Source organism: Mustela erminea, chromosome 8 (genome assembly GCF_009829155.1).
Source record: "Mustela erminea isolate mMusErm1 chromosome 8, mMusErm1.Pri, whole genome shotgun sequence".
In the NCBI taxonomy this organism is placed as follows: domain Eukaryota; kingdom Metazoa; phylum Chordata; class Mammalia; order Carnivora; family Mustelidae; genus Mustela; species Mustela erminea.
Window position 1 is genome coordinate 49,695,450 of NC_045621.1, and position 16,456 is coordinate 49,711,905.

The 16,456-nt window shown below is 43.5% G+C and overlaps 1 protein-coding gene across 4 annotated transcripts in view; it reads right to left on the reverse strand.

Annotated features, from left to right (window-relative positions):
* The window catches only part of CACNB4 (calcium voltage-gated channel auxiliary subunit beta 4), a 244,849-nt gene that overhangs the window by 130,937 nt on the left and 97,456 nt on the right, over window positions 1-16,456 (reverse strand). For 2 of the 4 annotated variants that reach the window (XM_032355579.1, XM_032355580.1), the window contains exon 1: window positions 95-410. The exons of the other annotated variants lie outside the window; for them this stretch is intronic. In XM_032355579.1, the coding sequence (XP_032211470.1) occupies window positions 95-139 (45 nt within the window). In that variant the 5' untranslated portion in view covers window positions 140-410. Of the gene's footprint in view, window positions 1-94; window positions 411-16,456 lie in introns of those variants that run through there. 4 annotated transcript variants of the gene reach the window in all.

Below are 16,456 nucleotides of genomic sequence, written 5' to 3' on the forward strand. Positions count from 1 at the left end.
CTTGCGTTGCCTAAGAAATGGGGTTGGGGGGTGGGGGTTAGTGGGAGGAGGAAGAGGAGGGGAGAGGGAATAAGCTACCTCTGAAAATACTTACAGCCTCCGAGTCTTCAATTCCATGCAGGTACAAATTGTCATACATGGAGGTCTGATAATCCAGAGCACCTCTTCCAAGGCAAAAATAAAATTGCTACAGAAGCCACAGCTACAGCTAAAAGATAGAAAAGGCCTGTTGGAAGAACAGCGCTTGCCTTATCAATTCCTGGGGATTTACTAGGCAAGAGGCTATTCATTCACATCACACAGGCTGAGGTTATCCCCAGAGGCAGTCCAGCCCTGGCATTTTATCTGCCTTCCCAATACAGAGCATAAAAAAGCAAAACCCTTCCTCAGCCACAGACTGGTGACTGAGCTAGGAAAGCCGCCTGTGATTGGCTCGCCTTCCCTGCTTCAGTCAGCTGAAGAGTGTTCCCTCGGAGAATGGAGGGTGCCTCAGAGCATCCTACCCAGCGAGCGCTGCTTCCTGTCTCGCCGGCACTGTGTGGTTCTGCAATCCACACTTAACCAGGATCTGACAGGCTACCTGGAAGGTCTGGAAAGGCAGACTCTCCAACACGTTAAACACAACTGCTCACCCTTCTTAATTAAATTCACAATGGGTGTGGGGGGGGGGCGGGGGGCAAAGGAGAAATTTTATTTTCAGGGAATATTGTACAAAGACAGGCAAACAGGTACGAACTTCCATCCAACATCTGTGCTTAACAGAGGCAACTCAAGTAAAACGGGCAATAAGTCATTAAAAAAAAAAAAAGAAAGAAACCCACCAAGGTAAAGGAAAAATGGATATGATAAACAGATGGTAAGATTTCTTGAGGGAATTTCTACTGTAAAAGTTTTCAGTGTTCTCACTGAAGTCTCTCTGCCCCCACCGGCAAGAAAAGACCTCTGTGACCCAACTAGTGAAGTTTGAAAAAGAAGCCCAAAGCCTCTCCAAGGCTTTTATTTACTTATTTATTTTTAAAATATATTATTTATCTATTTGACAGAGAGAGACAAAAATCACAAGTAGGCAGAGAGACAGGCAGAGGTGGGGGGGAAGCAGGCTCCCCGATGAGCAGGGAGACCGATGCAGGGCTCGATCCCAGGACCCTGAGATCATGACCTGAGCCAAAGGCAGAGGCTTAACCCACTGAGCCACCCAGGCACCCCCAAGGCTTTTAATTAGATGCAAAATATTTATTGTCTTTTTAATTTGACATTTTCAATCTGTGACAGCTAGTGTTTTCACTTAAAGCCTTCATCCCCTTTCCAATACTTAGACCTTTAATATTCCTAAAACAGCACTGATCATTTCCCAAAACCCAAGCAGAAAAAGCCCACCCCCTCCCTCTGCTCCCCCCACACTATGACTCAGTTTGACTTAGGTCCGGTTCCCTACTGGAGCGTACCTCAATACTGCTTTCTGGCCAACCAGTAAGGTTCTGCAGCTTTGAAACAGGGGAGCTCACGCTGCGAGAAGCCAGCTAGATGTGGAAAAAAGAAGTTGGTGATGGGCAAAGAACGTCATTTAGGGAAGCTGCATGACTCATTGAGGTAAGCAACGACCCGGAAACTCAGGGGCTCTGAATCTCAGGATCTGCTTCACCATTCGTTGGCTGGATGATGCTGAACGAGTCACCACTTCTACGGGCTTTGGTTTCCTCACCTGCCAAACTGGGGTGGAAATAACTCCGAGAAAAAAACTTTGAAATCCAATGTGCGCCATAAACACTTATCAGTGACAACCCTGCCTTGTCAGGTGGGAGGCACTGGCTGCAGTTCACAGGAGCACAGCCTGGGAGTGACCAGCTGGCCACGGACCTGGGAAATGGGGCCTGTCCTTCTAGCTCATACCTCTGAAAAGCATAGGAAGGAAGACACCTGAGTCACAAAAAAGCAACAGAAGAGCTACAACTGCTGGGCACAGTTCTCCCAGGTCTGCACGGACCCCATGAGGTCTTTCAATCCCAGCTGCACATCTTGCAAACGGAACCAATACTTAGTCACTTTGAAATATGAAAGATAGCAAAGGGACTCATCCGTCTTTCAGAAGCCCCAAATGGTCGGATTCATATAGGAGGTCATCTGTGCCTACCCAGAGGGAGGACAGCAGCGGAGGATTCCAGAGAAAGAAACGCAGCGTCCGCGCTCCCTGCTGACACATGTGTGTCCTGGAGCTCCTCGCTTGCCAGGCGGACCCTAAGCTCTCCCCTCCGTAAAGCAAGAGGGCTGTGTCAAAGGATCTGGAGCCTCAACTTCTTGTATCAAATTCTGTTATTATAATTAACTAGAGCCATATGGTATTTTAGCCAGACTCCCTAGAAAACTGAGGCAAGAGGGTCTTTTCTCTCCTTAAGGTTTTCTAGATCATTTCCTTATTTTACCACGTCAGTTGACAGTGTGGATAGTTCCTGAATATCTTTTTTTTTTTTTAAAGATTTTATTTATTTATCAGAGAGAGAGGGGGGAGAGAGCGAGCGCAGGCAGACAGAATGGCAGGCAGAGGGAGAAGCAGGCTCCCTGCGGAGCAAGGAGCCCGATGTGGGACTCGATCCCAGGACCCTGGGATCATGACCTAAGCCGAAGGCAGCTGCTTAACCAACTGAGCCACCCAGGCGTCCCAGTTCCTGAATATCTTTAAAGAGGCAACTAAATTAGGGGCAAGACCAGAGGCAGACCACTTTTATAATTCACCCAGAGGAGAGAAATTGCTCCCGACCGGGAAACCTGGACACGGCTCCCTTCCTCTCCTCCATTTCTTGGCCATGGGGTGCTCCTGGCAGCTAATGTGCGGGTCCAAAGAAAGGTTTTAAGGAGCAGAGGCTCATTCAGGGTTAGACTAATACCAGCAGTAAGCAAGGGAGACATCAGGAGGGAGGCACTGGACAAAACAGAGCATCCTACAGTCACTCCCTGCAACCCTAAATCCAACCCCTGCAGGACTAAGAGCAAAGGTCAAACAGTTGCAGGCTGGCTTGGTCTGCCGCCCAGGACACTAAAAAAAAAAATGCTGGACTCAGAACCAAAAACTATTAGAGTTGTGAGGACCTCAGAGGTCACCTGACCCAGGCCTCATTTTAACACCCAGAATGGTTAAATTACTGCATTGAAAGCCATAATTTTTTTTTTTTTTACTGGAGTGTTCCTTCCCCTCCCTTCTTTCTTTCTTTCTCTCTCTCTTTCTTTCTTTTCAAGATTTTATGGGGGATGCATACATGGCACAGTGAATTCAGCATCTGCCTTTGGTCTGGGTCATGATCCCAGAGTCTTGGGATCAAGTCTGCATTGGCCTCCCTGCTCAGAGGGGAGCCTGCTTCTCCCTCTCCCCCTGCTCATGCTCTCTCTCACTATCCCTGTCATTATCTTGGTCTCTTTCAAATAAATAAATAAAACTGAAAGAAAGAGAGAGAGAGAGAGAGAGAGAGGAAGGAAGGAAGGAAGGAAAGAAGAGGGGGAGGGAAGGTTGATTTTGTGGGACAACTGGGCGGCTCAGTCAGTTGAGCATCCAACCCTTGGTGTCAGCTCAGGTCATGATCTCAGAGTTGTGAGTCTGAGCCCCATGTTGTGCAAGCCCCACACTCAGTGCGCTGTCTGCTTGTCCTTCTCCCTCTGCTCCTCCCACCCCTGCTCATATGTGTGAGCAATCTCTATCTCTCTCAAATAAATAAATAAAATCTTTTCTTTAAAAGATTTTATTTTTATTTTTAAGTAATGTCTACACTCAATGTAGGGCTTAATCCTACAACCCCGAGATCAGGAGCCACAAGCTCTACCAACTGAGTCAGCCAGGTGCCCTTCCCCATTCCCTTCTTGAGGCCCTCCCCACTCCCTTCTTGATGGGGTTTTCAAGAAAAGGGAGGAAGAGAAGCAGTGGAGATGATCCCAGGAGGAATTTGGTAAAAACAGAAGGTCACTTTGATGGGAAACCCCTATCTTTTCCTACTTTCTTCCTAAAAACGGTCTCATCACAAGTCATTTGGTCACGCATAAACTGACAAGAGAAAAGTCAGTACTAGACTCGGAGTTGGCCCCTAGGATTTAGATCCACACAGAATAAGCGTTGCAACTGCAAGTCACTTAGAGGCTTCAACCCAGTCCTCAGGCTAATCCCAGAGTTCTGAGGAACCCTGTGGAGAGATTCATTTAGGCACTCTGAGGAGTTTCTAGAAAAATGAACTCATACCTCTAAGGGGATTTGGAACTGACCATCTCTGTCCATGATTCTCTGAACTGAGAATCTGTGAAGCTGAGAAGTAGTGGGAGGTCCCTGGGAGCCTCCTGGGCTCTGTTTCAGATCCTCTCAAGTCCCTAACTTTTGATAAAAGGGCCTCAGGATTCCAGAAGGCCTAAGTTCTGAGGGCTAAATTTCAATTCTCACTGCAGAAAGGGGTGAAAACTAGCTGAGGGACTGGCACCCCCTTGGTTTTGACTTCAAGACTCTCCAGTTAAGTGACTGGTGGAGCAGATGGAGGAGAAGCCACCCCACCCGGGTCTACTTCTCCTACATCAGGCTACAGTGAGAACAAATCTGAGAACCTTGCGGCTCATCTCAGGTTGGTGCTTCCAGTAACACACCTACCTCTCCTACTGAGGAGCTTCCAAAACTGCAGAGCCCCCAAAAAAGGCTGTCTCCATTTTGAGGCTGTTCTGTTGAATGTGCGTCCCACCCAATTCCATTCAAGTCCCCTCTCATTACCATCAACAGTTTAAAGTCAAAAGACCTTATGAAAAGGCATTGCCTGTGTAATTCTGTTTTGTGAAGTCCCCATGATTCCTGGTATGGAGGTAGTTCTTACAACTTGACAAATGTTTCAACAGTGGACTAAATGTTACTGTCCTCAAAAAATTAGGAAAGCTCTCTTCGGTATCTCAGGGGAAGAGTTTGGTTTTTTGTTCGTTTCAAACTTAGGGACACGGAATTCCTTGTCCTTACCTGGGCTGGTCTTTGTGGTCCAACAAACCCATGGAATTGGCAGTGGAAGACAAAGGACAAGCATTTCTCCTTTCTACTTGTTTGGGAAGGGAGGGGAAGAGGGAGACAAAAGCCAAGAGCCAGTGTGGATTAGCTTGGAGTTCTAGACAGCCATGATCAAGATAGCTGACATAGATCTGGAAGCAAAAGGGAATTTGCTCTCAGGTTTTCTATCCAGATTTCTCCAGAATTTAACTCTTCTAAGCCAGTTTAGTTATACGTTCTACCGCAGGACTCTGAGAGGTCAGGGAAAAGACAAAGGAATGGTGCCTAGATTCTCACTGGCTCTGTGGGCTAGAGCACAAACCCAAGGCCTTTATGTGCCAATTGAGGCTTGGGGTTGTTTGCTTTTTTTGTTTAACTTTTACTAAGTGAATACAGTGTGCTGGATGATTTTCTCCCTCTTCTGCTCTGCAAGTATAAATCCATTCCTTCGCCTCTAGAATGTGCTGCAGTGCAAGCGAGCATTAATATTGTAACCCCTCTTTCCTCCCTGATGTGCTGCAGACAGGTGGTACCCGCAGAGCAAAGGAATGAAAACAAAACAAAATAAAACAAAACACTACAATCAATCTCCCTGTTAGGAGTTTTCAGAGTGAATTGAGACTTTACAACCTAGGCAGGCAGACCTTGGAGTCTCTCTGAGCCTCATCTTTAGCATGGAGGTAATAATAGTTCAGAACTTAATGAGGTAATATGTGAAGGGCACATGGAAAGTGCCTGACACATAAAAAGGCAGAAAGAATTGGCTTTTTTTTTTTTTTTTTTAAGAGAAGTAGTATGGAGTCAAGGCCGTCTACCTCACCTAGCTCCGAGGCCCCCCAGCCACACTGCCATTCTCGTGAACAGTATTCCCAAGCAGAGTGTTAGACGAATGCTTTGGAACAGGGTGGCTAGGAGAAGGGACTCCTAAGCCAGGCTGCCCATGTGTCCCTGCTATGCCACTTCCCAGCTGGATAACACTCAGCAGGCTCGTTGCCTATCTGTGCCTCTACTTCCCCATTTATTAAATGAGGGTTCTCCTAAGGTCATCATGCAGATTAGGAGCCTTGATAGAAGACAATGCTCAGAGAGTGGCCGGTGCACACTCGGTACCCCATAAGCATCAGCTGCTTCTTGAAGCCCTGGCCTGAAGCCCTGGTGCTCTTTGCCTCTGGGGTGGGATTCCTCACACCTGCCCCGGATGCGGGCCTGGCCCTCTCTATCCCCACCTGGGTCCCCGGTTTCAGCCAGCAGAGCTGAAATCAGCATCCTGCCTCCTGTTGCCCTACTTAACTTCATGCCAGCCTCCTCCCGGCTGCCTACCAGCTTCATCTGGCCAGGCTGCCTTCTCCTTATGCTGAAGCTGGCACGCACATCCAGGCCTTGTCAGCCTGACAACACCTCGACCCTTCGGCCGCCACGCTGAACTCCCCATTTTTCCCATGAGCCCCAGTCCACGAGATACCCACACTCCTGGACACGAAGCACTCTCACACTGGCCTTCCCAACGGCCTGGCCTCTTGCCAGACTAGAATTCTCACCTCCATCCCCCCCCACTAGCCACTCTTGGACTGCCTTAGCCTGTCACTGACCACTGCAAGAGAAGGTCTCCAGGAAAATCCTGTACCGTGTGCCCCTAGTGGTTCTTACTAAGGAGGCAAAACCAGCATGAGAAAGACACACAGAGAGAGGCAGGGATAAAAAGTCAGAGACAGAAAACCCAAGAGACACTCAAAGGAAGAATGAATATATAGACTAGCTCCCTTCCTCTCTGCCATTCTTGATGGCTCCAGGAAAAAAGTAATACTTCATAATTCATAAAAGAGTGAGCGTAAGTAAGGTAGAAAATTCCCCTGGCCTATTCAACTCGACAGAAAGTGACAGATCCCTCCCTGTGATGGGCATATTACTCAGAGGTCTCTCACTTCCCAAAATTTCTGTTAAAAAAAAAAAAATGGCAATCTCTTGGCAAAAACATTCCATATAGCCACAATTTTCATTCACGCGACGTAACTTTATCTTCCACATTTCTCCAAAACGAACTGAGCAGACCTGTCCAGCTGGTCCCTCACTGTCACCAGTACATCAGTTAGCTAATATTATTCACGCTAATTTCACAATTAGAACTTCCCAACTGCTGCCTGCTCTGCACTCCTGGAAAGCTGGTAACCTGAGTATCAGCAGGACAGGACTGCATCCTCCAGGAAGCTGACTGAGGAACGGGCCGTACCAATACCAGAGGTCCCGAAGACAGAAACTGAGCCAAGGAGATGGCTGCCATCATAGCTGGACAGTAATCCGATTCCTTTATCTGCAAAGCTCTGGCAGGGGTGAGAGCAGAAAAGCGGGGAGGACGGGCTCCCTCTCACCCATGCGGCAGGGCAGAAATCAGTCAGTCATCAACCTACTGCACAGACTTGTGCAAACCACTTTCTTACGGTTCCTAATTTGCAATATGGGTAAACATTAGTTGAAAGTTTTGCTTTTTTTTTGTTTTTTTTGTTTTTGAGTAAAATTTGTGAAGTTTTATTTTCTATATTGTTACTACTTTTAGGTAGAAATTCGTGGTTTTGCCTCCCAGAAGGAGTTTTTTTCTCTGATTTGATAACACAGTTTATGTACAGATCCATTAGGCTATCAAATAAACATCCACACATATATACTGCATACCCTAATATATCCTCCAAACAAAAATCAGATTGTGTCAGATCCTATCTGAAATTTTTTAAGGCTTCCTGTTGCCCTTAAGACCCAAATCTTTAACCTGGTCTAGCCCAGCCTCAACGTTTCTCTTCTAGAATCCCTGTCTCCTTCATTCTCTTCCCTATGGCCAGTCTGGTCTTCCTGGACACATCACACTCCCTCCCACCACCCTGCTTTGTCTATCCTGAGCCCTTTGCCTGGAACCCTACACCTTCTCCCACCTCGCCCTCCATGAACACGCATTAGTGAGACTGATGAATTAATACCTTTCTCCAGAATGGGAGATTCATGGAAAGAGCTTCTTACTTACCATTAGATTTTCACTGCCTAGCACAGAGCCTTGCACACAGATGGTTTTCAATCAATATGTGAATAATTCATGATGGCCCTGAACTCCTTGGCTGCTTCTGAGTATTTTCTGAAGGTAAGAAAACTCAGAACCTGAGCATCCCTAGAGAGTCCACACAAAATCGTCTTCGCGCCCTGACTGGGAGAGCAGTCCTGTTCAGATTTAGATTCTTACACACGACCTAACCGAGGTATGACATACAGGTGTTATTTTAATGACATCTTTATTTCAAAGAAAACAGTTTGTGATGTGCTGATTCTCTGAGGGTGGGTGGTGAAGGTGAGGGTGAAGGAGAAAAGACTCCATGATCGTTCAAACCTTCAAACCCTTGCACATGATACTCACATAGTCTGGGAGGTCTCCTCCACTATGCCACACCCCACGCTCGACTTTTTGTATTTGGCAAATTCGTTCTTTAAGATCTGATGTAAATGTCATGAAGACCTTCCCCAGCTCCCTTAGACATTAAACACTCCTTCCTCTAGACTCTGTCCTCCTCTACTTCTGCCAATGGGCCTACAACATGACAGTGGACTCTGTCCAGTAAACCTGCTTCTTCCACTACAAGATGAACAACCAAAGAACAAGAACCATGTCTTACTCAGTTTTGTACCCAAATGCTTCATGCCATAAAACATTCTCCATAAATACTGGTTGCAGGAACTGAATAAAACACCTGAAAAGAAAATCCTCATTTTGAGCGCTGATGATAAGGTCTCCATCATAACCCATGCAGCCTAGGTGAGAAGATGTTTGAGATCTTAAGGGAGTCAAAAGAGAAGGGAATGAGCCAGGAATCTGTGCGGTCAATTTTAAGGCTGTTGTGGAGTTAGAAAACAAGCCACAAAAATGGAAAGGAGAGTCAGGAACTCAGGTCTGAGCTGGACTTAGGTCAGCAAAGGGGATACTGGTGTATGACAGATGAATAGTAGTGTCAGGGTCCTGGGATGTTTCCTAAAACTTTGTTGCCTCAGAACATATTTTTGAAGAAATACCTATTTTCCTCTGGGAAAAAAGTGCCAGACCATGTATCTTTCAAGGGCAGGAACTATGTCTTTTTCATCTTGTAAATAAGAGTTAGACCCCTGTCTGATCCAGTACCTACGACAATAACTGGAAAATACAAGTTCGGTGACTACACTGAAAAAAGCTGAGTAAGCAAGTATGATATAAGATGACCTCCACAATACAACATAGCCCTGAGGGGACCATGGTCTCAAGTTCTATCATACCTGAGGCAGCCTCAGACACAGAGCATACATACACGGGAGTAGGAAAATCTGACTGACACCCAAAGGCTAAGCTTAGAGTAGCAATGCTCATTCTAGACCCCACCTGCAACAGACCTAGAACTTTTAAATACTGCTGGACTTGAGTACGATTATCTCAGGCCATGGACTGGCCTTGGGCTTCAGGTCAATAGTTTACTCAGTGAGCAGTAAGGAAAGAAAGGTGGTTTTGTTGCACACTAGTGACTTCTCTATTATTCTATGGGACCAAGATGACTAAAAGCCATAGTATCCATTCTCCAACTTTTGCTTTTAGCAATTAACCGCATTCCACTCCCAATTTTAGCAAGGCATATGACTCTCCAACGAGAAACTACATTTCACAGCCTCTCTTCCAGCTACATGTGATCCTGTTCTTGCCAACAGAATGCAAGTGAAAGTAACGCACCCAACTTATACATCACATATTCTGACACATCACAACTTACACATGTCCTTTAAAGGACAATGATTGTCCACCACGTACTCTCTTCCTCATTCCTTTAGATGTGCTGCTGGTGAGCCAATTTCCACCACACAAATGGAGGATGAGAGTAATAAGGCTGGAGAAGCTTGAGTCAGTAAAAGAACTGTGGCGAGTCCTACCTCTGCTGTCCTGGACTGCTTTCCTGCACTGTGAGGTGAAAGAGAAGGACACCTCCATCTTATTTAGGCACCTTTACTTGGAGATCCCTTTGCTGAATCAGTTTAGGTTACCTAATCCCAAGTGCAAAAGTAACTAAAATATAGATGCTACTAGAACAAGAACAAGGCAACCAGAAAAAGATGTCCAGAACTGGGCTTAGAAAAAGGCACCTCACTAGGTTGTGTCATTTCTCCTAACTCTTTTTTCACAAAATGCTGACAAAACCAAAACGGTGGTCAACTACAACAAATCCCACGACTCCCTCCATCCCCATTAAAGCCAGAACATTATTATATTAGTTTTTAGCCACAATAAGCCTATTTATTTTCTGAAACCAAAGATTAGGGACAAAAACAAAATGTTGGTAAACTAAAAACACATAAATTGCAAACAAACAAACAAAAAAACAAAAAAAACGCATACTGCTTTTTCAAAGCCCAAATAATTTTTTAAAAATTTTTCAAATTGGGGAGCCTGGGCAGCTCAGTAGGTTAAACATCTACCTTCTGCTCAGAACCCTGGGATCAAGCCCAAGTCAGGCTCCCTGCTCAGCAAGGGGTCTGCTTCTCCCTCTGCCCCTCTCCCCAACCCTTGTGCTCTCTTTCTGTTTATCTCTGTCAAAAAATAAAATCTTAAAAAATTTTTTTCAGTCTTACTGAGTTTTTGAATTCAAGTATATCACTACAAAGAGAAAATTATTCACCACCTTTTAGCAAAGTCCACAAAGATTTCCTCATGAAGATTTGAATTTTCAGTATAATTTCTTTTCGTTCCCAATCTGTTTGGTCATTTCCTTTGCAGTACTGGATGGAAAATTAGTTGGAGCACTAAGTCAAAAGCCTTTCCCCAAGAGGCACAAACGGAAACAAGCTGAGCTACTTGATCTAAATTCCAATTCTCAGAAGTGATTCTTACACCAAATATTAAAAAAAACAACAGTCATCTTCATAGAAAATAATATAAATTTGGGACAAATAGCAAAAGTAATGTATGTACCTTTGTATTGATAGAAAACTGAGGAGAATGAAAAAACTAATAATTCCTTATATCTGTAGGCATGTCTCAAAAATCCAAAAGCATAAAGAACCTAAGCATAAAGACTTCAGAAACACACACACACACACACACTGCTGGCCTTTGCAAAGTTGCTTGGTAGTGTATTTTTCCTAATAACAGAAGGTGATTTCTCAAATATTTAGAAAAGATAGATTGAAAATTAAAAATAGCAATATCCGGAGGCTTCCTAGTTGGTGCCTGGAAGAGCATAAGACTTAATCTTCGGGTCATGAGTTTGAGCCCCATGTCGGGTGTAGAGATTACTAAAAAAGTAAATATCTAAACTTTAAAAACTAGCAATATCTAAGTAAATATTTAGGTGCCATGTACATTACAGCACATGAAACTCACTGCATTTCTGAAGCATGTGTAAACAACCAAATCTGTAAATACTATTTGACCCTCTGGTCTTGTGTACCTCAGGAATCTGTTCTCCTAAACTGGGAAAGGCAATAATATTACAATTTTTCATAAGGAGTAGCTTTAAAAAATTATTCCTAATAGTTCCTCTAAGTTACTCTTGAATACCCAATCAGCTCTAAATAAATATAAAACACTACAAGATGTAAACCAGTACAGTCGGTCTGGAAATAAAGTCAAATCATAAGGTTTCCTGGGTGTCTTGGGCTCCTCTAACCATCCATTGAAACCTATGGATCACATAAACACGGAAGGACTGTCAACAATGTTGGGTATGTTAACATACAACGAACAAGATCTAAATAGATGCTAATAGTTGATTCCAGAAAACGGAGGGGGTTGGTTCATAAACACATTGCTTTCAAAGTACTATCAACAGGCATTAGGAGAAGGAGTACTATTAGTAAGTGTTCAGATTTGCCTAACTTAATAAGAAGTTATGAGCTTTTTCCTACAAGGTAACTTTAAAGAGGCACCTGAGTGGCTCAGTGGGTTAAAGCCTCTGCCTTCAGCTCGGGTCATGATCTCAGGGTCCTGGGATTGAGCCCCGCATCCGCTCTCTGCTCAGCAGGGAGCCTGCTTCCTCCTCTCTCTCTGCCTGCCTCTCAGACTACTTGTGATCTCTCTGTCTCTGTCAAATAAATTAAAAAAAAAAAAAGGTAACTTTAAAGCTTGCCATCGAAGTCTTGAGCTAAAAGACAATGTCAGGCAGATGGACTTTGGGCCTCAGCTAAAACAGGTTTACTTTTAAAAAAAAAGATTATCTACTAGAATATTTAGAATATTAAGACATTAACCAACAGCAATTTTGGAAATCATTACCTTAGGTACCATCAAACAAATCAACTACCAAAAGTTGGAGAAGAAAGTTCCAGTAAGAGAAAGGATGATCAGGCAGTAGAGGTCATCTATTTACCTCACATTCCACTCTTGTTGGTTCTGTTTACTTCATTTTATTTTTTATTTTATTATTTTTTTTAAAGATTTTATTTATTTATTTGACAGAGAGAGATCACAAGTAAGCAGAGAGGCAGGCAGAGAGAGGAGGAAGCAGGCTCCTGGCTGAGCAGAGAGCCCGATGCGGGGCTCGATCCCAGGACCCTGGGATCATGACCTGAGCCGAAGGCAGAGGCATTAACCCACTGAGCCACCCAGGCGCCCCTGTTTACTTCATTTTAAACCTTACACTTGATGAATATAAAGCAAACAGAATGATCTGAAGGGTTAGAAATCATGGGGAAATTTCCTAACTTCACATAACTCTGAAACTATAAACGAAGAGAATAAATATATTTTTCATTATATTTGCCCTCCACCTTCTTGTTTACTGCCATCTCTTTATCTTTCTTATCCTTGCTTGAGCATTATTTCATCCACACACTCACTTTCCCCAAAACATGCGTTTACGATCCAGCTTCTTATGCTTGAAACAACTTAAGCATTTTTCTAGTTTACTAAAATTTCCCACAAATCTTCCCTTTACAGATCAACTCTCCACTTTGTGATCAGATCTTCTACTGCCAAACAAAAAATTTTTGGTTTTCAAACATTTCCAACGAGTATATTTGTTTTTTTGAGTAAATATACTCTTCTAGAAAGTGATATTGTAGAAAATTTGTAACAAAATTCAGAAAAGTACAAAGACAAGAAGAAAAATCTGTAGTCTTACTGTTAAAATATGATTACTATTATTATTTCAGTGTTTTTCTCTGTATGCACTTTGCTTCACATTTAAAACATGTTCCTAGGGGTGCCTGGGTGGCTCAGTGGGTTAAGCCTCTGCCTTCGGCTCAGGTCATGATCCCAGGGTCCTGGGATCGAGCCCCACATCGGGCTCTCTGCTCCACGGGGAGCCTGCTTCCTCCTCTCTCTCACTCTCTACCTGCCTCTCTGCCTACTTGTGATCTCTGTCTGTCAAATAAATAAATAAAATCTTTTAAAAAAAAATAAATAAAATAAAATAAAACATGTTCCTAGGGTGCCTGGGTGGCTTTGTTTGTTAAGTGTCCCACTCTTGATTTTAGTTCAGCTCATGATCTCAGGGTTATGAGATCGGGCCCTGCATCAGCCTCCACTCTGGGTGGAGATTCTCTCTCTTTTTTTTTTTTAAAGATTTTATTTTATTTGACAGACCGAGATCACAAGTAGGCAGAGAGAGAGGAGGAAGCAGGCTCTCCGTCGAGCAGAGAGTCCGATGCGGGGCTCGATCCCAGCACCCTGGGATCATGACCTGAGCCAAAGACAGAGGCTTTAACCCACTGAGCCACCCAGGCGCCCCGAGATTCTCTCTTTACCTCCCTTCCCCTCTGCCCCTCCCCACCCACTCAAATAAATAAATAAATAAACACATTCCATGTAACCTTTTTTATTCTCTTAACAAAACAAATATTTTCTCCCACATTCCCCAAAACTCCTCATAATTTGTTACAATTACATAATATTACATCATACGAATATAATACGCATTTCCTACTGTTTTGCTCTTATAAATAATGTTGGAATTATAGTCATCTGCAATTCAGATTATTTTCTTGGGCTGACACCAGATATTCTTGGGTCAGAGTATATGAACAATTTCAGCCTTCTGATCACAACGCCAATGTTGTACAGAAAGATTTCTACCAATTTACATACCTATTAGCTAAATGTGAAATGCTAGTTCTTAGCCCTATCACTAGCCATGGAACAAGGAGGCGGGTACCGAGGGGTCTAATTTTTTAAATCTAAATTTTATGGGCAAAAAGTGGCATCTCACTGCCACTTTAATTTGTAGTTTTTACTAATGAACATACATATTTGCTAATAAACTAATATTTTAGCAACACTGCATATTTTCATAAGCACAGCAAATCTACTTTCTCTGAGTGATGAATTTCCACCTCTGAATAACAGAGACTGTGATGGGGTGCCAGGGTGGCTCAGTGGGTTAGGTCTCTGCCTTCAGCTCAGGTCATGATCTCAGGGTCCTGGGATCGAGCCCCGCATTGGGATCTCTGCTCAGCAGGGAACCTGATCCCCCTTTCCCTCTGTCTGCCTCTCTGCCTACTTGTGATCTCTGTCAAATAAATAAATAAAATCTTAAAAAAAAAAAACAGAGACTGTGATGTTCTTGTCTCCAGTTTCTTCTGGGAAAGACTTAGGAATATGGCATCAAGGGCAAGAGCTGTCAGCAACGGCAGAAGATCAGAATCACCAGTGGGATTTCACTCTAGAAACCTAAGCTCAGTAGAGATTCCATTATCTATACTTTCTAAAAGTCCCTCTGCCATTTTAGTAGGCAACTGAATGAGAGGACCACCAGACTAGGATGGCAACAGTCAAATATCACACCTGTCAAGTAAATGAGCCACTGCATGCAGTTGTTCAGGCACATGAGGAAGAGTGTATGCCCCCATAAGATCATTTTATTCTGTGGGGCTGACCTTGTGTCCACAAAGCAACCTACCCACTCTGTGACATCCACTTTGGGTGACATAACATTGCCCATATCTCTTACTCTCTATTTCTAAGAATGATTTTGTTTCGCATGAGAAGAAAGTAATCTAAATACTGATGTACCTTGTGTTTATACACCCAGCACTTGGCAGAAGTTATTTCCACAGTAGACAGGATAAACAGCTGGTGTGTATTTCCAAAATGGCACTTCTTCCAACTCAAGGAGAGCTACTGCCTGTATTCTACAGGCCAAGGAGAAGGGTTCGTATTATTTATTGATTTATGGTGATGTTTACCAAAATATGAAATCTCAGCTAATACTTAGACCTACCCCAATTCCACTACCATCTCTAAACAACCAGTTACTCTCCTTGAACACTATTAAGCACCAGAGTGGGAGAGTCTGTGGCTATGGATACTGGTGTCACATGGCTAACCATAGTCATAACCTAATATAACCTGGGCTTAGAAAGTGCCTGATCTTACTCCCAGAGCTAGGTTAGCTAACACTATCATGGGGGAAAATATGAGGGGAAAAACGATTTGATGTCACAAAGAAAAGTGCCCTCCATGTCAACTCTAGTAACTCTCATTTGGCTGGAATGTACTAGTGTAAGAACAGTCCGGCCCAATCAGATTGTCCTAGCATTGCCTGGACCTCAGTTGTCACCTTTAGCATAATCCCCTACTGGGGATACCAAATTGAACAGTAATAAATCATCAGCACAAGAAGTTCTCAAAAAATTGTTTCAGAGATTCTTTCTTTCCTTCATAGGTGCTAAAAGTGGTCATCTCATACCACCACAGAGTGACCGTTCTGGAAGAAAGAGATGGAAGGGAAGCTCCAGCTAAAGTGCTAAGAACTAGTACTTACTCTGTTGGGTCAGAATGTGATGACTAAGCTCATATCCTTGACAAATCTTTAAGTGGAAAACTCACTCTGGTGTTCTGAAACGAGGAACGGGCAGATTTTCAAAATTAGGTAAAATATGAGTCCAGATGAATTATTTTATCTGTTCTACAGATAAATTCCCCCAAGTATCAGCATTATCATGCCAACCACCTTGGGCTCTTGGTACAAATTAATTGACAACGACGGATAGGCTATTTGAACTTCAAAAATTAAATCTTTATATGGCAATGAATATTTTTTATGGTTTACTACTGCAACTCAGGGGGGTGCTTGGTTGAGTTCGGAGAAGCAAAGGGAACACTCTGTTTCATTCTGTTCATCTCTCTCCAGGGGCTCTTTTGCCTGCCTTTGGATTGTTCCTGCCATGGACATCACCCTCAAAAAAGCCTCAGGACAGAAAAGCTTGGGAGGACACTGAATATAATAAGCATCCAAAATAAAGGGACTTTTGTTGATGTTTTGAACTATGTAAAAGGGAAAAAAAGCATTAGCAAATGCACTAAACTTGGTGACAGGAATTAGAAAACCAGGACATATATACAAAAGTGTAATCACAAGGTCACACGTTCACACCTAGGCATTTAGCTGTGTGTCACTGTAAATCACCATGCCAGCACTTTACCTCCTCTTCATTTTTTTTTTAAATTTTTCTAAATTTAGTGCCATTACAAATGCT